General features: G+C 47.0%; 1 protein-coding gene across 1 annotated transcript in view; it reads right to left on the reverse strand.

Annotated features, from left to right (window-relative positions):
- The window catches only part of LOC115126463 (trichohyalin-like), an 82,896-nt gene that overhangs the window by 44,871 nt on the left and 15,168 nt on the right, over nucleotides 1-22,857 (reverse strand). Inside the window, 4 exon segments of the mRNA XM_065016372.1 lie at nucleotides 4,493-4,563; nucleotides 4,961-5,038; nucleotides 13,214-13,336; nucleotides 19,604-19,785. Of these exon segments, the coding sequence (XP_064872444.1) occupies nucleotides 4,493-4,563; nucleotides 4,961-5,038; nucleotides 13,214-13,336; nucleotides 19,604-19,738 (407 nt within the window). The 5' untranslated portion in view covers nucleotides 19,739-19,785.

The following is a 22,857-nucleotide window of genomic DNA, read 5'->3' on the forward strand; positions in this document are numbered from 1 at the left end:
AAATCAAATCAAATGTTATTTGTCACATACACATGGTTAGCGAGTGTAGCGAAATGCTTGTGCTTCTAAACAGAGCAGAGGAGATATTACCTGTTATAACTATGGCTGAGAGATTGGCATACAGTACTTTAATCATATTAATACAATTGGAGCCAATTCCCATATGTTCCAAGACAGACCATCTAGTCTTATTAAAACCTCTTTCTGCCTCGAGACATAATACAGCCAAGGAGCTGTATTGGTTCTGATGACGCATCTAAGACATGTCATAGTCGACCGAGGTTATCTGAAGAGAAACGTTTTTTTTTAACAAACCCGCTTTGGTCCGTGTGGAGGGGCGGCAGGGTAGCCTAGTGGTTAGAGTGTAGAGGTGGCAGGGTAGCCTAGTGGTTAGAGTGTAGAGGTGGCAGGGTAGCCTAGTGGTTAGAGTGTAGAGGTGGCAGGGTAGCCTAGTGGTTAGAGTGTAGAGGAGGCAGGTAGGCTTTGGTCCGTGTGGAGGGGCGGCAGGGTAGCCTAGTGGTTAGTGACCTATTTGGGTAAGTCTGGAGATGGACAGTTTAATATCGATATTTATCAAACATAGCTACCCTGCCACCTCTACACTCTAACCACTAGGCTACCCTGCCACCTCTACACTCTAACCACTAGGCTACCCTGCCGCCTCTACACTCTAACCACTAGGCTACCCTGCCACCTCTACACTCTAACCACTAGGCTACCCTGCCGCCTCTACACTCTAACCACTAGGCTACCCTGCCTCCTCTACACTCTAACCACTAGGCTACCCTGCCGCCTCTACACTCTAACCACTAGGCTACCCTGCCACCTCTACACTCTAACCACTAGGCTACCTGCCTCCTCTACACTCTAACCACTAGGCTACCTGCCGCCTCTACACTCTAACCACTAGGCTACCTGCCTCCTCTACACTCTAACCACTAGGCTACCCTGCCACCTCTACACTCTAACCACTAGGTTACCCTGCCTCCTCTACACTCTAACCACTAGGCTACCTGCCGCCTCTACACTCTAACCACTAGGCTACCCTGCCACCTCTACACTCTAACCACTAGGCTACCCTGCCTCCTCTACACTCTAACCACTAGGCTACCCTGCCACCTCTACACTCTAACCACTAGGCTACCCTGCCGCCTCTACACTCTAACCACTAGGCTACCCTACCACCTCTACACTCTAACCACTAGGCTACCCTGCCGCCTCTACACTCTAACCACTAGACTACCCTGCCGCCTCTACACTCTAACCACTAGGCTACCTGCCACCTCTACACTCTAACCACTAGGCTACCCTGCCACCTCTACACTCTAACCACTAGGCTACCCTGCCACCTCTACACTCTAACCACTAGGCTACCCTGCCACCTCTACACTCTAACCACTAGGCTACCCTGCCGCCTCTACACTCTAACCACTAGGCTACCCTGCCACCTCTACACTCTAACCACTAGGCTACCCTGCCACCTCTACACTCTAACCACTAGGCTACCCTGCCGCTCTACACTCTAACCACTAGGCTACCCTGCCACCTCTACACTCTAACCACTAGGCTACCCTGCCGCCTCTACACTCTAACCACTAGGCTACCCTGCCACCTCTACACTCTAACCACTAGGCTACCCTGCCACCTCTACACTCTAACCACTAGGCTACCCTGCCTCCTCTACACTCTAACCACTAGGCTACCCTGCCACCTCTACACTCTAACCACTAGACTACCCTGCCTCCTCTACACTCTAACCACTAGGCTACCTGCCACCTCTACACTCTAACCACTAGGCTACCCTGCCGCCTCTACACTCTAACCACTAGGCTGCCCTGCCACCTCTACACTCTAACCACTAGGCTACCCTGCCGCCTCTACACTCTAACCACTAGGCTACCCTGCCGCCCTCTACACTCTAACCACTAGGCTACCCTGCCACCTCTACACTCTAACCACTAGGCTACCCTGCCACCTCTACACTCTAACCACTAGGCTACCCTGCCTCCTCTACACTCTAACCACTAGGCTACCCTGCCACCTCTACACTCTAACCACTAGGCTACCCTGCCTCCTCTACACTCTAACCACTAGGCTACCCTGCCACCTCTACACTCTAACCACTAGGCTACCCTGCCACCTCTACACTCTAACCACTAGACTACCCTGCCACCTCTACACTCTAACCACTAGGCTACCCTGCCACCTCTACACTCTAACCACTAGGCTACCCTGCCACCTCTACACTCTAACCACTAGGCTACCCTGCCGCCTCTACACTCTAACCACTAGGCTACCCTGCCACCTCTACACTCTAACCACTAGGCTACCCTGCCACCTCTACACTCTAACCACTAGGCTACCCTGCCGCCTCTACACTCTAACCACTAGGCTACCCTGCCACCTCTACACTCTAACCACTAGGCTACCCTGCCGCTCTACACTCTAACCACTAGGCTACCCTGCCACCTCTACACTCTAACCACTAGGCTACCCTGCCACCTCTACACTCTAACCACTAGGCTACCCTGCCTCCTCTACACTCTAACCACTAGGCTACCCTGCCACCTCTACACTCTAACCACTAGACTACCCTGCCTCCTCTACACTCTAACCACTAGGCTACCTGCCACCTCTACACTCTAACCACTAGGCTACCCTGCCGCCTCTACACTCTAACCACTAGGCTACCCTGCCACCTCTACACTCTAACCACTAGGCTACCCTGCCGCCTCTACACTCTAACCACTAGGCTACCCTGCCGCCTCTACACTCTAACCACTAGGCTACCCTGCCACCTCTACACTCTAACCACTAGGCTACCCTGCCACCTCTACACTCTAACCACTAGGCTACCCTGCCTCCTCTACACTCTAACCACTAGGCTACCCTGCCACCTCTACACTCTAACCACTAGGCTACCCTGCCTCCTCTACACTCTAACCACTAGGCTACCCTGCCACCTCTACACTCTAACCACTAGGCTACCCTGCCACCTCTACACTCTAACCACTAGACTACCCTGCCACCTCTACACTCTAACCACTAGGCTACCCTGCCACCTCTACACTCTAACCACTAGGCTACCCTGCCGCCTCTACACTCTAACCACTAGGCTACCTGCCACCTCTACACTCTAACCACTAGGCTACCCTACCTCCTCTACACTCTAACCACTAGGCTACCCTGCCTCCTCTACACTCTAACCACTAGGCTACCCTGCCTCCTCTACACTCTAACCACTAGGCTACCCTGCCACCTCTACACTCTAACCACTAGGCTACCCTGCCGCCTCTACGCTCTAACCACTAGGCTACCTGCCGCCTCTACACTCTAACCACTAGGCTACCCTGCCACCTCTACACTCTAACCACTAGGCTACCCTGCCGCCTCTACACTCTAACCACTAGGCTACCCTGCCGCCTCTACACTCTAACCACTAGGCTACCCTGCCTCCTCTACACTCTAACCACTAGGCTACCCTGCCACCTCTACACTCTAACCACTAGGCTACCCTGCCGCCTCTACACTCTAACCACTAGGCTACCCTGCCACCTCTACACTCTAACCACTAGGCTACCCTGCCGCCTCTACGCTCTAACCACTAGGCTACCCTGCCACCTCTACACTCTAACCACTAGGCTACCCTGCCTCCTCTACACTCTAACCACTAGGCTACCCTGCCACCTCTACACTCTAACCACTAGGCTACCCTGCCGCCTCTACACTCTAACCACTAGGCTACCCTGCCTCCTCTACACTCTAACCACTAGGCTACCCTGCCGCCCCTCCACTCTAACCACTAGGCTACCCTGCCGCCTCTACACTCTAACCACTAGGCTACCCTGCCTCCTCTACACTCTAACCACTAGGCTACCCTGCCGCCTCTACACTCTAACCACTAGGCTACCCTGCCGCCCCTCCACTCTAACCACTAGGCTACCCTGCCGCCCCTCCACTCTAACCACTAGGCTACCCTGCCACCCCATTGCCATGTACAAGTCCATTATAGCCCCACAGCGCCAACCCTTTAGACCCTGAGGACATTCTTACCTTTTTTAAGAACAGCTAAATTAGTGATGTATTCACATCTCTCCCAAATGAAGAAGCAGGAGAATATGTCATTCATTCATTTGGGTTCTGATTGTAATTCCACCGTTTCAGATTCAATAGTTGCTATATCAGTTAATTGATCACTACTGCGTAGCTTGTAGGCCAGTAAACGACTGGGACGATTACCATGGAAGTAGTGGTTGAGTCTAACTCCATGGATGGCACATTCTGCTCTCTGTCTTATCGATAAATTAAGTTTTGGATTGACTTTGGGAAGACCTACCTGGTCTGAAAAGAGTGTTTGTTGACAACGCTCTGACACAGTTAACAACATTTCCAACTCTGACATCTTCTTTAACTGTGATTTATTTAACCCAGACGCCGTTAGTTCTTCTGTGTCTGTTTAACACAATTGTCAGACACGATGTGTCCCACCCACCTCTGCTGTTCTTCCTCCAGCCTGATGAGGGCGCTCTCTAAGGAGTCACTGTGCTCATCCCTGATCCTCCTCTGCACAACAACACAACAGAAGAAGACAAACCCAAATGAACTGATATCACAGATTAGATTATTGACTTGATACTGTAGTGGCCACTCTAACATTGGGGGGGAAATGATTAGGCAGTCGGGAGGAGGCGAGATCAGGTGGGACCATTCTAGCTAATAAGAGAGCAGATATGCGTGTTCGACACTCTCTCATCTCATCGCTTGGTGGGCGAAAAAAAACAGACCGATTTGTTTTATCCATGTCGCCTCTTCCTCTTCCTCTTCCTCTCTGCCGATATGCAGATTCAATAAACTACAGCTAAACACACTTCATCAAGAGCTTGAAAAAGACATTCAATATCTTAATGGAGTTTGACCTGGTTAAATACAGTATTCATCCAATGATAGATTTCCCTCTAACCTCACGTTTCAGGATCTCTCTTTCTTCAGTCTTCACCCGGTATTCCAACCCCTGACAGCGATCCCGGTATTCAACCACCTGACAACAGACCATATGATCACAGTGTAAACAAGAGAGCAACAATTATTACACAACCATGTTTATTATATTATATATTATAGTTTATATTATATTATATATTATATTATATATTATATTATTATATTATATATTATAGTTTATATTATATTATATATTATATTATTATATTATATTATTATATTATATATTATTATATTATATATTATAGTTTATATTATATTATATATTATAGTTTATATTATATTATATATTATATTATATATTATATTATTATATATTATAGTTTATATTATATTATATATTATAGTTTATATTATATTATATATTATATTATATATTATATTATTATATTATATATTATAGTTTATATTATATTATTATATTATATATTATAGTTTATATTATATATTATATTATTATATTATATTATTATATTATATATTATTATATTATATATTATAGTTTATATTATATTATATATTATAGTTTATATTATATTATATATTATATATTATTTATTATATTATATATTATAGTTTATATTATATTATATATTATAGTTTATATTATATTATATATTATATTATATATTATATTATTATATTATATATTATAGTTTATATTATATTATATATTATAGTTTATATTATATTATATATTATATTATTATATTATATATTATATTATATTATATATTATAGTTTATATTATATATTATAGTTTATATTATATATTATAGTTTATATTATATTATATTATTATATTATATATTATATTATATATTATATATTATATTATATATTATATTATATATTATAGTTTATATTATATATTATAGTTTATATTATATTATATTATTATATTATATATTATATTATATATTATAGTTTATATTATATTATATATTATAGTTTATATTATATTATATATTATATATTATATTATTATATTATAAATTATATTATATATTATATATTATATTATTATATTATAAATTATATTATATATTATATATTATATTATTATATTATATATTATATTATATATTATTATATTATATATTATATTATATATTATATTATTATATTATAAATTATATTATATATTATATTATATATTATATTATATATTATAGTTTATATTATATTATATATTATAGTTTATATTATATTATATATTATATTATTATATTATATATTATATTATATATTATAGTTTATATTATATTATATATTATATTATTATATTATATATTATATTATATATTATATTATTATATTATAAATTATATTATATATTATATTATATATTATAGTTTATATTATATTATATATTATAGTTTATATTATATTATATATTATATTATTATATTATATATTATATTATATATTATATATTATATTATAAATTATATTATATATTATATTATATATTATATTATATTATTATATTATATAATTCTGCTCAGTCGCTGATCATTGACTTGATGACTTTATGCTCTTAAAATATATTTTATTTAACTAGGCAAGTCAAATTCTTATTTTCAATGACTGCCTAGGAACAGTGGGTTAACTGCCTGTTCATGTGCAGAATGACAGATTTGCTCAGGGGTTTGAACTTGCAACCTTCCAGCTACTAGTCCAACGCTCTAACCACTAGGCTACCCTGCCACCTCTACACTCTAACCACTAGGCTACCCTGCCGCCTCTACACTCTAACCACTAGGCTACCCTGCCGCCTCTACACTCTAACCACTAGGCTACCCTGCCGCCTCTACACTCTAACCACTAGGCTACCCTGCCGCCTCTACACTCTAACCACTAGGCTACCCTGCCGCCTCTACACTCTAACCACTAGGCTACCCTGCCGCCTCTACACTCTAACCACTAGGCTACCCTGCCGCTCTACACTCTAACCACTAGGCTACCCTGCCACCTCTACACTCTAACCACTAGGCTACCCTGCCACCTCTACACTCTAACCACTAGGCTACCCTGCCGCCTCTACACTCTAACCACTAGGCTACCCTGCCACCTCTACACTCTAACCACTAGGCTACCCTGCCGCCTCTACACTCTAACCACTAGGCTACCCTGCCGCCTCTACACTCTAACCACTAGGCTACCCTGCCGCCTCTACACTCTAACCACTAGGCTACCCTGCCACCTCTACACTCTAACCACTAGGCTACCCTGCCTCCTCTACACTCTAACCACTAGGCTACCTGCCTCCTCTACACTCTAACCACTAGGCTACCCTGCCGCCTCTACACTCTAACCACTAGGCTACCTGCCACCTCTCCACTCTAACCACTAGGCTACCTGCCTCCTCTACACTCTAACCACTAGGCTACCCTGCCTCCTCTACACTCTAACCACTAGGCTACCTGCCACCTCTACACTCTAACCACTAGGCTACCTGCCTCCTCTACACTCTAACCACTAGGCTACCTGCCTCCTCTACACTCTAACCACTAGGCTACCCTGCCGCCTCTACACTCTAACCACTAGGCTACCCTGCCGCCTCTACACTCTAACCACTAGGCTACCTGCCACCTCTCCACTCTAACCACTAGGCTACCTGCCTCCTCTACACTCTAACCACTAGGCTACCCTGCCGCCTCTACACTCTAACCACTAGGCTACCCTGCCGCCTCTACACTCTAACCACTAGGCTACCCTGCCGCCTCTACACTCTAACCACTAGGCTACCCTGCCGCCTCTACACTCTAACCACTAGGCTACCCTGCCGCCTCTACACTCTAACCACTAGGCTACCCTGCCACCTCTACACTCTAACCACTAGGCTACCCTGCCACCTCTACACTCTAACCACTAGGCTACCTACCGCCTCTACACTCTAACCACTAGGCTACCCTGCCGCCTCTACACTCTAACCACTAGGCTACCTGCCACCTCTACACTCTAACCACTAGGCTACCTGCCGCCTCTACACTCTAACCACTAGGCTACCCTGCCACCTCTACACTCTAACCACTAGGCTACCCTGCCGCCTCTACACTCTAACCACTAGGCTACCTACCGCCTCTACACTCTAACCACTAGGCTACCCTGCCGCCTCTACACTCTAACCACTAGGCTACCTGCCACCTCTACACTCTAACCACTAGGCTACCTGCCGCCTCTACACTCTAACCACTAGGCTACCCTGCCACCTCTACACTCTAACCACTAGGCTACCCTGCCGCCTCTACACTCTAACCACTAGGCTACCTACCGCCTCTACACTCTAACAACTAGGCTACCCTGCCGCCTCTACACTCTAACCACTAGGCTACCCTGCCACCTCTACACTCTAACCACTAGGCTACCCTGCCACCTCTACACTCTAACCACTAGGCTACCCTGCCGCCCCATTGCCATTGCAAGTCCATTATAGCCCCACAGCGCCAACCCTTTAGACCCTGACCTTGTTCTGCAGTTTGTGGATGAGTAGAGCCTGCCGGGCCTCCCTCTCTCTGCCATCTCGCATCTTCCTTCTCAGGTCACTGTCCGGGCGCACGCACAGGGACGGGTCCAGGGACTGGGACAGCTAACCAGGGGATAGAGACAGAGAGTTAGTTACACTGCTGTTCAAAACGTTTGGGGTCACTTAGAAATGTCCTTGTTTTTTAAAGAAAAGCACTTTTTTTTTGTCAATTAAAATAACATCAAATTGATCAGAAATACAGTGTAGACATTGTTAATGTTGTACATTACTATTGTAGCTGGAAACAGCTGATTTTTTTTAATGGAATATCTACATAGGCGTACAGAGACCCATTATCAGCAACCATCACTCCTGTGTTCCAATGGAATATCTACATAGGAGTACAGAGACCCATTATCAGCAACCATCACTCCTGTGTTCCAATGGAATATCTACATAGGAGTACAGAGGCCCATTATCAGCAACCATCACTCCTGTGTTCCAATGGAATATCTACATAGGAGTACAGAGGCCCATTATCAGCAACCATCACTCCTGTGTTCCAATGGAATATCTACATAGGCGTACAGAGGCCCATTATCAGCAACCATCACTCCTGTGTTCCAATGGAATATCTACATAGGAGTACAGAGGCCCATTATCAGCAACCATCACTCCTGTGTTCCAACACAGATTGACAATGACCCCAAGCATACTTCCAAAGTTGTGGAAAAATAGCTTAAGGACAACAAAGTCAAGGTATTGGAGTGGCCATCACAAAGCCCTGATCTCAATCCTATAGAACATTTGGGGGCAGAACTGAAAAAGAGTGTGTGAGCAAAGAGGTAACCTGACTCAGTTACACCAGCTCTGTCAGGAGGAATGGGCCAAAATTCACCCAACTTATTGTGGGAAGCTTAAAGCCAAGTTAAATAATTTAAAGGCAATGCCTTTATTTATTTTATTTTACTAGGCAAGTCAGTTAAGAACAAATTCTTATTTTCAATGACGGCCTAGGAACAGTGGGTTAACTGCCTGTTCAGGGGCAGAACGACAGATTTGTACCTTGTCAGCTCGGGGGTTTGAACTTGCAACCTTCCAGTTACTAGTCCAACACTTTAACCACTAGGCTACCCTGCCACCTCTACACTCTAACCACTAGGCTACCCTGCCACCTCTACACTCTAACCACTAGGCTACCCTGCCACCTCTACACTCTAACCACTAGGCTACCCTGCCACCTCTACACTCTAAACACTAGGCTACCTGCCTCCTCTACACTCTAACCACTAGGCTACCTGCCTCCTCTACACTCTAACCACTAGGCTACCTACCACCTCTACACTCTAACCACTAGGCTACCTGCCTCCTCTACACTCTAACCACTAGACTACCTGCCACCTCTACACTCTAACCACTAGGCTACCTGCCTCCTCTACACTCTAACCACTAGGCTACCTACCACCTCTACACTCTAACCACTAGGCTACCTGCCTCCTCTACACTCTAACCACTAGGCTACCTGCCTCCCTCTACACTCTAACCACTAGGCTACCCTGCCACCTCTACACTCTAACCACTAGGTTACCCTGCCTCCTCTACACTCTAACCACTAGGCTACCTGCCTCCTCTACACTCTAACCACTAGGCTACCTGCCACCTCTACACTCTAACCACTAGGCTACCTGCCTCCTCTACACTCTAACCACTAGGCTACCTGCCTCCTCTACACTCTAACCACTAGGCTACCTGCCACCTCTACACTCTAACCACAAGGCTACATGCCACCTCTACACTCTAACCACTAGACTACCTACCACCTCTACACTCTAACCACAAGGCTACCTGCCACCTCTACACTCTAACCACAAGGCTACATGCCACCTCTACACTCTAACCACTAGACTACCTACCACCTCTACACTCTAACCACAAGGCTACCTGCCACCTCTACACTCTAACCACTAGGCTACCTGCCTCCTCTACACTCTAACCACTAGGCTACCTGCCACCTCTACACTCTAACCACAAGGCTACATGCCACCTCTACACTCTAACCACTAGACTACCTACCACCTCTACACTCTAACCACAAGGCTACCTGCCACCTCTACACTCTAACCACAAGGCTACATGCCACCTCTACACTCTAACCACTAGGCTACCTGCCTCCTCTACACTCTAACCACTAGGCTACCTGCCACCTCTACACTCTAACCACAAGGCTACCTGCCACCTCTACACTCTAACCACTAGGCTACCCTGCCACCTCCACACTCTAACCACTAGGCTACCATACCACCTCTACACTCTAACCACTAGGCTACCCTGCCACCTCTACACTCTAACCACTAGGCTACCCTGCCGCCTCTACACTCTAACCACTAGGTTACCCTGCCTCCTCTACACTCTAACCACTAGGCTACCCTGCCACCTCTACACTCTAACCACTAGGCTACCCTACCACCTCTACACTCTAAACACTAGGCTACCCTGCCGCCTCTACACTCTAACCACTAGGCTACCCTACCACCTCTACACTCTAACCACTAGACTACCTGCCACCTCTACACTCTAACCACTAGACTACCTGCCACCTCTACACTCTAACCACTAGGCTACCCTGCCGCCTCTACACTCTAACCACTAGACTACCTGCCACCTCTACACTCTAACCACTAGGCTACCCTGCCACCTCTACACTCTAACCACAAGGCTACCTGCCTCCTCTACACTCTAACCACTAGACTACCTGCCACCTCTACACTCTAACCACTAGACTACCTGCCACCTCTACACTCTAACCACTAGGCTACCCTGCCACCTCTACACTCTAACCACTAGGCTACCCTGCCGCCTCTACACTCTAACCACTAGGCTACCCTGCCACCTCTACACTCTAACCACTAGGCTACCCTGCCTCCTCTACACTCTAACCACTAGGCTACCCTGCCACCTCTACACTCTAACCACTAGGCTACCTGCCACCTCTACACTCTAACCACTAGGCTACCCTGCCACCTCTACACTCTAACCACTAGGCTACCCTGCCGCCTCTACACTCTAACCACTAGGCTACCTGCCACCTCTACACTCTAACCACTAGGCTACCTGCCACCTCTACACTCTAACCACTAGGCTACCTGCCTCCTCTACACTCTAACCACTAGACTACCCTGCCTCCTCTACACTCTAACCACTAGGCTACCCTGCCACCTCTACACTCTAACCACTAGGCTACCCTGCCGCCTCTACACTCTAACCACTAGGTTACCCTGCCTCCTCTACACTCTAACCACTAGGCTACCCTGCCACCTCTACACTCTAACCACTAGGCTACCCTACCACCTCTACACTCTAACCACTAGGCTACCCTGCCACCTCTACACTCTAACCACTAGGCTACCCTGCCTCCTCTACACTCTAACCACTAGGCTACCCTGCCACCTCTACACTCTAACCACTAGGCTACCTGCCGCTCTACACTCTAACCACAAGGCTACCTGCCTCCTCTACACTCTAACCACTAGGCTACCCTGCCGCCTCTACACTCTAACCACTAGACTACCTGCCACCTCTACACTCTAACCACTAGGCTACCCTGCCACCTCTACACTCTAACCACAAGGCTACCTGCCTCCTCTACACTCTAACCACTAGACTACCTGCCACCTCTACACTCTAACCACTAGACTACCTGCCACCTCTACACTCTAACCACTAGGCTACCCTGCCACCTCTACACTCTAACCACTAGGCTACCCTGCCGCCTCTACACTCTAACCACTAGGCTACCCTGCCACCTCTACACTCTAACCACTAGGCTACCCTGCCTCCTCTACACTCTAACCACTAGGCTACCCTGCCACCTCTACACTCTAACCACTAGGCTACCTGCCACCTCTACACTCTAACCACTAGGCTACCCTGCCACCTCTACACTCTAACCACTAGGCTACCCTGCAGCCTCTACACTCTAACCACTAGGCTACCTGCCACCTCTACACTCTAACCACTAGGCTACCTGCCACCTCTACACTCTAACCACTAGGCTACCTGCCTCCTCTACACTCTAACCACTAGACTACCCTGCCTCCTCTACACTCTAACCACTAGGCTACCCTGCCACCTCTACACTCTAACCACTAGACTACCCTGCCTCCTCTACACTCTAACCACTAGACTACCCTGCCACCTCTACACTTTAACGACTAGACTACCCTGCCTCCTCTACACTCTAACCACTAGGCTACCCTGCCACCTCTACACTCTAACCACTAGACTACCCTGCCTCCTCTACACTCTAACCACTAGGCTACCCTGCCGCCTCTACACTCTAACCACTAGGCTACCTACCACATCTACACTCTAACCACTAGGCTACCCTACCACCTCTACACTCTAACCACTAGGCTACCTGCCACCTCTACACTCTAACCACTAGGCTACCTGCCGCCTCTACACTCTAACCACTAGGCTACCCTGCCACCTCTACACTCTAACCACTAGGCTACCCTGCCGCCTCTACACTCTAACCACTAGGCTACCTACCGCCTCTACACTCTAACAACTAGGCTACCCTGCCGCCTCTACACTCTAACCACTAGGCTACCCTGCCACCTCTACACTCTAACCACTAGGCTACCCTGCCACCTCTACACTCTAACCACTAGGCTACCCTGCCGCCCCATTGCCATTGCAAGTCCATTATAGCCCCACAGCGCCAACCCTTTAGACCCTGACCTTGTTCTGCAGTTTGTGGATGAGTAGAGCCTGCCGGGCCTCCCTCTCTCTGCCATCTCGCATCTTCCTTCTCAGGTCACTGTCCGGGCGCACGCACAGGGACGGGTCCAGGGACTGGGACAGCTAACCAGGGGATAGAGACAGAGAGTTAGTTACACTGCTGTTCAAAACGTTTGGGGTCACTTAGAAATGTCCTTGTTTTTTAAAGAAAAGCACTTTTTTTTTGTCAATTAAAATAACATCAAATTGATCAGAAATACAGTGTAGACATTGTTAATGTTGTACATTACTATTGTAGCTGGAAACAGCTGATTTTTTTTAATGGAATATCTACATAGGCGTACAGAGACCCATTATCAGCAACCATCACTCCTGTGTTCCAATGGAATATCTACATAGGAGTACAGAGACCCATTATCAGCAACCATCACTCCTGTGTTCCAATGGAATATCTACATAGGAGTACAGAGACCCATTATCAGCAACCATCACTCCTGTGTTCCAATGGAATATCTACATAGGAGTACAGAGGCCCATTATCAGCAACCATCACTCCTGTGTTCCAATGGAATATCTACATAGGCGTACAGAGGCCCATTATCAGCAACCATCACTCCTGTGTTCCAACACAGATTGACAATGACCCCAAGCATACTTCCAAAGTTGTGGAAAAATAGCTTAAGGACAACAAAGTCAAGGTATTGGAGTGGCCATCACAAAGCCCTGATCTCAATCCTATAGAACATTTGGGGGCAGAACTGAAAAAGAGTGTGTGAGCAAAGAGGTAACCTGACTCAGTTACACCAGCTCTGTCAGGAGGAATGGGCCAAAATTCACCCAACTTATTGTGGGAAGCTTAAAGCCAAGTTAAATAATTTAAAGGCAATGCCTTTATTTATTTTATTTTACTAGGCAAGTCAGTTAAGAACAAATTCTTATTTTCAATGACGGCCTAGGAACAGTGGGTTAACTGCCTGTTCAGGGGCAGAACGACAGATTTGTACCTTGTCAGCTCGGGGGTTTGAACTTGCAACCTTCCAGTTACTAGTCCAACACTTTAACCACTAGGCTACCCTGCCACCTCTACACTCTAACCACTAGGCTACCCTGCCACCTCTACACTCTAACCACTAGGCTACCCTGCCACCTCTACACTCTAACCACTAGGCTACCCTGCCACCTCTACACTCTAAACACTAGGCTACCTGCCTCCTCTACACTCTAACCACTAGGCTACCTGCCTCCTCTACACTCTAACCACTAGGCTACCTACCACCTCTACACTCTAACCACTAGGCTACCTGCCTCCTCTACACTCTAACCACTAGACTACCTGCCACCTCTACACTCTAACCACTAGGCTACCTGCCTCCTCTACACTCTAACCACTAGGCTACCTACCACCTCTACACTCTAACCACTAGGCTACCTGCCTCCTCTACACTCTAACCACTAGGCTACCTGCCTCCTCTACACTCTAACCACTAGGCTACCCTGCCACCTCTACACTCTAACCACTAGGTTACCCTGCCTCCTCTACACTCTAACCACTAGGCTACCTGCCTCCTCTACACTCTAACCACTAGGCTACCTGCCACCTCTACACTCTAACCACTAGGCTACCTGCCTCCTCTACACTCTAACCACTAGGCTACCTGCCTCCTCTACACTCTAACCACTAGGCTACCTGCCACCTCTACACTCTAACCACAAGGCTACATGCCACCTCTACACTCTAACCACTAGACTACCTACCACCTCTACACTCTAACCACAAGGCTACCTGCCACCTCTACACTCTAACCACAAGGCTACATGCCACCTCTACACTCTAACCACTAGACTACCTACCACCTCTACACTCTAACCACAAGGCTACCTGCCACCTCTACACTCTAACCACTAGGCTACCTGCCTCCTCTACACTCTAACCACTAGGCTACCTGCCACCTCTACACTCTAACCACAAGGCTACATGCCACCTCTACACTCTAACCACTAGACTACCTACCACCTCTACACTCTAACCACAAGGCTACCTGCCACCTCTACACTCTAACCACAAGGCTACATGCCACCTCTACACTCTAACCACTAGGCTACCTGCCTCCTCTACACTCTAACCACTAGGCTACCTGCCACCTCTACACTCTAACCACAAGGCTACCTGCCACCTCTACACTCTAACCACTAGGCTACCCTGCCACCTCCACACTCTAACCACTAGGCTACCATACCACCTCTACACTCTAACCACTAGGCTACCCTGCCACCTCTACACTCTAACCACTAGGCTACCCTGCCGCCTCTACACTCTAACCACTAGGTTACCCTGCCTCCTCTACACTCTAACCACTAGGCTACCCTGCCACCTCTACACTCTAACCACTAGGCTACCCTACCACCTCTACACTCTAAACACTAGGCTACCCTGCCGCCTCTACACTCTAACCACTAGGCTACCCTACCACCTCTACACTCTAACCACTAGACTACCTGCCACCTCTACACTCTAACCACTAGACTACCTGCCACCTCTACACTCTAACCACTAGGCTACCCTGCCGCCTCTACACTCTAACCACTAGACTACCTGCCACCTCTACACTCTAACCACTAGGCTACCCTGCCACCTCTACACTCTAACCACAAGGCTACCTGCCTCCTCTACACTCTAACCACTAGACTACCTGCCACCTCTACACTCTAACCACTAGACTACCTGCCACCTCTACACTCTAACCACTAGGCTACCCTGCCACCTCTACACTCTAACCACTAGGCTACCCTGCCGCCTCTACACTCTAACCACTAGGCTACCCTGCCACCTCTACACTCTAACCACTAGGCTACCCTGCCTCCTCTACACTCTAACCACTAGGCTACCCTGCCACCTCTACACTCTAACCACTAGGCTACCTGCCACCTCTACACTCTAACCACTAGGCTACCCTGCCACCTCTACACTCTAACCACTAGGCTACCCTGCCGCCTCTACACTCTAACCACTAGGCTACCTGCCACCTCTACACTCTAACCACTAGGCTACCTGCCACCTCTACACTCTAACCACTAGGCTACCTGCCTCCTCTACACTCTAACCACTAGACTACCCTGCCTCCTCTACACTCTAACCACTAGGCTACCCTGCCACCTCTACACTCTAACCACTAGGCTACCCTGCCGCCTCTACACTCTAACCACTAGGTTACCCTGCCTCCTCTACACTCTAACCACTAGGCTACCCTGCCACCTCTACACTCTAACCACTAGGCTACCCTACCACCTCTACACTCTAACCACTAGGCTACCCTGCCACCTCTACACTCTAACCACTAGGCTACCCTGCCTCCTCTACACTCTAACCACTAGGCTACCCTGCCACCTCTACACTCTAACCACTAGGCTACCTGCCGCCTCTACACTCTAACCACAAGGCTACCTGCCTCCTCTACACTCTAACCACTAGGCTACCCTGCCGCCTCTACACTCTAACCACTAGACTACCTGCCACCTCTACACTCTAACCACTAGGCTACCCTGCCACCTCTACACTCTAACCACAAGGCTACCTGCCTCCTCTACACTCTAACCACTAGACTACCTGCCACCTCTACACTCTAACCACTAGACTACCTGCCACCTCTACACTCTAACCACTAGGCTACCCTGCCACCTCTACACTCTAACCACTAGGCTACCCTGCCGCCTCTACACTCTAACCACTAGGCTACCCTGCCACCTCTACACTCTAACCACTAGGCTACCCTGCCTCCTCTACACTCTAACCACTAGGCTACCCTGCCACCTCTACACTCTAACCACTAGGCTACCTGCCACCTCTACACTCTAACCACTAGGCTACCCTGCCACCTCTACACTCTAACCACTAGGCTACCCTGCAGCCTCTACACTCTAACCACTAGGCTACCTGCCACCTCTACACTCTAACCACTAGGCTACCTGCCACCTCTACACTCTAACCACTAGGCTACCTGCCTCCTCTACACTCTAACCACTAGACTACCCTGCCTCCTCTACACTCTAACCACTAGGCTACCCTGCCACCTCTACACTCTAACCACTAGACTACCCTGCCTCCTCTACACTCTAACCACTAGACTACCCTGCCACCTCTACACTTTAACGACTAGACTACCCTGCCTCCTCTACACTCTAACCACTAGGCTACCCTGCCACCTCTACACTCTAACCACTAGACTACCCTGCCTCCTCTACACTCTAACCACTAGGCTACCCTGCCGCCTCTACACTCTAACCACTAGGCTACCTACCACATCTACACTCTAACCACTAGGCTACCCTACCACCTCTACACTCTAACCACTAGGCTACCCTGCCACCTCTACACTCTAACCACTAGGCTACCCTGCCTCCTCTACACTCTAACCACTAGGCTACCTACCGCCTCTACACTCTAACCACTAGGCTACCCTGCCTCCTCTACACTCTAACCACTAGACTACCCTGCCTCCTCTACACTCTAACCACTAGGCTACCCTGCCACCTCTACACTCTAACCACTAGGCTACCCTGCCGCCTCTACACTCTAACCACTAGGCTACCTGCCGCCTCTACACTCTAACCACTAGGCTACCTGCCTCCTCTACACTCTAACCACTAGGCTACCTGCCTCCTCTACACTCTAACCACTAGGCTACCCTGCCTCCTCTACACTCTAACCACTAGGCTACCTGCCGCCTCTACACTCTAACCACTAGTCTACCTGCCACCTCTACACTCTAACCACTAGGTTACCCTGCCGCCTCTACACTCTAACCACTAGGCTACCTACCACCTCTACACTCTAACCACTAGGCTACCCTGCCACCTCTACACTCTAACCACTAGGCTACCCTGCCTCCTCTACACTCTAACCACTAGGCTACCCTGCCTCCTCTACACTCTAACCACTAGGCTACCTGCCTCCTCTACACTCTAACCACTAGGCTACCTGCCTCCTCTACACTCTAACCACTAGGCTACCTGCCACCTCTACACTCTAACCACTAGGCTACCTGCCTCCTCTACACTCTAACCACTAGGCTACCCTGCCACCTCTACACTCTAACCACTAGGCTACCCTGCCTCCTCTACACTCTAACCACTAGGCTACCCTGCCTCCTCTACACTCTAACCACTAGGCTACCCTGCCACCTCTACACTCTAACCACTAGGCTACCCTGCCACCTCTACACTCTAACCACTAGGCTACCCTGCCACCTCTACACTCTAACCACTAGGCTACCCTGCCACCTCTACACTCTAACCACTAGGCTACCCTGCCACCTCTACACTCTAACCACTAGGCTACCCTGCCGCCTCTACACTCTAACCACTAGGCTACCCTGCCGCCTCTACACTCTAACCACTAGGCTACCCTGCCGCCCCTACACTCTAACCACTAGGCCACCCTGCCTCCTCTACACTCTAACCACTAGGCTACCTGCCACCTCTACACTCTAACCACTAGGCTACCTACCGCCTCTCCACTCTAACCACTAGGCTACCTGCCTCCTCTACACTCTAACCACTAGACTACCTACCGCCTCTACACTCTAACCACTAGGCTACCTACCGCCTCTACACTCTAACCACTAGACTACCTACCGCCTCTACACTCTAACCACTAGGCTACCTGCCGCCCCGCCAAATACTAATTGAGTGTATGTAAACTTCTGACCCACTGGGAATGTGATGAAAGAAATAAAAGCTGAAATAAATCTCTACTATTATTCTGACATTTCACATTCTTATAATAAAGTGGTGATCCTAACTGACCTAAAACAGGGAATATTTACTAGGATAAAATGTCAGGAAATCTGAAACACTGAGTTTATTTGGCTAAGGTGTATGTAAACTTCCGACTTCAACTGTATGTATTTTTATTTATATATATTTTTTGTTACTGCTCGACTAAAACAATCTGGGTCGACCAAAAGCACAACGACCAAACAACCAACCAGTCCACTAAATGGGGTCCGTCCTAAAAGAAAGCCTCGACTCCAGAAAATGTAGGTTTCTCCAGAAGACCAGAACTCAACCCATTCTCCACTCAACAGTGTTGAGGTCTGGCCCCGCAAGACGAGTTCAAATGTGAGGGCCTGGGGAGGTGGGGACTCACCCTGTCTGTGAGGGCCTGGGGAGGTGGGGACTCACCCTGTCTGTGAGGGCCTGGGGAGGTGGGGACTAACCCTGTCTGTGAGGGCCTGGGGAGGTGGGGACTCACCCTGTCTGTGAGGGCCTGGGGAGGTGGGGACTCACCCTGTCTGTGAGGGCCTGGGGAGGTGGGGACTCACCCTGTCTGTGAGGGCCTGGGGAGGTGGGGACTCACCCTGTCTGTGAGGGCCTGGGGAGGTGGGGACTCACCCTGTCTGTGAGGGCCTGGGCACGTGACTCCAGCTCCTCTCTCTCAGCGTGACTTTCAGCCAGCTCATTCTGCAGGCGAGACACCTCCGCCCTCAGCTCCGCCCTCTCCTCCTTCCAGCCATCCAACAGCGCCATCTCCATCCTGGTCCTAGACAGTCAACCCGCCCCAGAGACTCAGGAAGCTGGGGAGGAATTACAAGTCAAACCCTTCTCACATCACTGAGGATGTATCATGGTCCAAACACACCAACAGTCATGAAGAAGGCAGGCGGTACCGATGCACCAAGTCTGGAACCAACAGGACCCTGAACAGCTTCTACCCCCAGGCCATAAGACTGATAAATAGTCTGAATAGTAACCAAACAGCTTCTACCCCCATGAGACTGATAGTTAGTTGAATAGTAACCAAACAGCTTCTACCCCCATGAGACTGATAAGTAGTTAGTTGAATAGTAACCAAACAGCTTCTACCCCCATGAGACTGATAAGTAGTTAGTTGAATAGTAACCAAACAGCTTCTACCCCCATGAGACTGATAAGTAGTTAGTTGAATAGTAACCAAACAGCTTCTACCCCCATGAGACTGATAAGTAGTTAGTTGAATAGTAACCAAACAGCTTCTACCCCCATGAGACTGATAAGTAGTTAGTTGAATAGTAACCAAACAGCTTCTACCCCCATGAGACTGATAGTTAGTTGAATAGTAACCAAACAGCTTCTACCCCCATAAGACTGATAGTTAGTTGAATAGTAACCAAACAGCTTCTACCCCCATGGGACTGATAGTTAGTTGAATAGTAACCAAACATCTTCTACCCCCATAAGACTTATAGTTAGTTGAATAGTAACCAAACAGCTTCTACCCCCATGAGACTGATAAGTAGTTAGTTGAATAGTAACCAAACAGCTTCTACCCCCATGGGACTGATAAGTAGTTAATTGAATAGTAACCAAACAGCTTCTACCCCCATGAAACTGATAAGTAGTTAGTTGAATAGTAACCAAACAGCTTCTACCCCCATGAGACTGATAAGTAGTTAGTTGAATAGTAACCAAACAGCTTCTACCCCCATGGGACTGATAGTTAGTTGAATAGTAACCAAACAGCTTCTACCCCCATGGGACTGATAGTTAGTTGAATAGTAACCAAACAGCTTCTACCCCCATGAGACTGATAAGTAGTTAGTTGAATAGTAACCAAACAGCTTCTACCCCCATGGGACTGATAGTTAGTTGAATAGTAACCAAACAGCTTCTACCCCCATAAGACTGATAGTTAGTTGAATAGTAACCAAACAGCTTCTACCCCCATGGGACTGATAGTTAGTTGAATAGTAACCAAACAGCTTCTACCCCCATGGGACTGATAGTTAATTGAATAGTAACCAAACAGCTTCTACCCCCATGGGACTGATAGTTAGTTGAATAGTAACCAAACATCTACCTGGACGGTCTGCATTAACCCTTTCTGCCCCAACTCTGTTGACTCTTCACATTCACTGCTGCTACTGTTTATTATCTATCCTGTTGCCTAGTCACTTTATTCCTAGTTATATGTACATACCTACCTCAATTACCTCATACCCTGCACATTGACTCAGTACTGGTACCCTGTGTATATAGCCATGTTATCATTACTCATTGACTCAGTACTGGTACCCTGTGTATATAGCCATGTTATCATTACTCAGTACTGGTACCCTGTGTATATAGCCATGTTATCATTACTCATTGACTCAGTACTGGTACCCTGTGTATATAGCCATGTTATCATTACTCAGTACTGGTACCCTGTGTATATAGCCATGTTATCGTTACTCATTGACTCAGTACTGGTACCCTGTGTATATAGCCATGTTATCGTTACTCATTGACTCAGTACTGGTACCCTGTGTATATAGCCATGCTATCGTTACTCATTGACTCAGTACTGGTACCCTGTGTATATAGCCATGTTATCATTGACTCAGTACTGGTACCCTGTGTATATAGCCATGTTATCGTTACTCATTGACTCAGTACTGGTACCCTGTGTATATAGCCATGTTATCGTTACTCATTGACTCAGTACTGGTACCCAGTGTATATAGCCATGTTATCATTGACTCAGTACTGGTACCCTGTGTATATAACCATGTTATCGTTACTCAGTACTGGTACCCTGTGTATATAGCCATGTTATCATTGACTCAGTACTGGTACCCTGTGTATATAGCCATGTTATCATTACTCATTGACTCGGTACTGGTACCCTGTGTATATAGCCATGTTATCATTGACTCAGTAATGGTACCCTGTGTATATAGCCATGTTATAATTACTCATTGACTCGGTACTGGTACTCTGTGTATATAGCCATGTTATAATTACTCATTGACTCAGTACTGGTACCCTGTGTATATAGCCATGTTATCATTGACTCAGTACTGGTACCCTGTGTATATAGCCATGTTATCATTACTCATTGACTCAGTACTGGTACCCTGTGTATATAGCCTAGTTATCATTACTCATTCACTCAGTACTGGTACCCTGTGTATATAGCCATGTTATCATTACTCAGCACTGGTACCCTGTGTATATAGCCATGTTATCATTACTCATTGACTCGGTACTGGTACCCTGTGTATATAGCCATGTTATCATTGACTCGGTACTGGTACCCTGTGTATATAGCCATGTTATTATTACTCAGTACTGGTACCCTGTGTATATAGCCATGTTATCATTACTCAGTACTGGTACCCTGTGTATATAGCCATGTTATCATTACTCATTGACTCAGTACTGGTACCCTGTGTATATATCCATGTTATCGTTACTCAGTACTGGTACCCTGTGTATATAGCCATGTTATCATTACTCATTGACTCGGTACTGGTACCCTGTGTATATAGCCATGTTATCATTGACTCAGTACTGGTACCCTGTGTATATAGCCATGTTATCATTACTCAGTACTGGTACCCTGTGTATATAGCCATGTTATCATTGACTCAGTACTGGTACCCTGTGTATATAGCCATGTTATCATTACTCATTGACTCAGTACTGGTACCCTGTGTATATAGCCATGTTATCATTACTCAGTACTGGTACCCTGTGTATATAGCCATGTTATCATTACTCATTGACTCAGTACTGGTACCCTGTGTATATAGCCATGTTATCATTGACTCAGTACTGGTACCCTGTGTATATAGCCATGTTATCATTACTCATTGACTCAGTACTGGTACCCTGTGTATATAGCC

This window comes from Oncorhynchus nerka, linkage group LG3 (assembly GCF_034236695.1).
Source record: "Oncorhynchus nerka isolate Pitt River linkage group LG3, Oner_Uvic_2.0, whole genome shotgun sequence".
In the NCBI taxonomy this organism is placed as follows: domain Eukaryota; kingdom Metazoa; phylum Chordata; class Actinopteri; order Salmoniformes; family Salmonidae; genus Oncorhynchus; species Oncorhynchus nerka.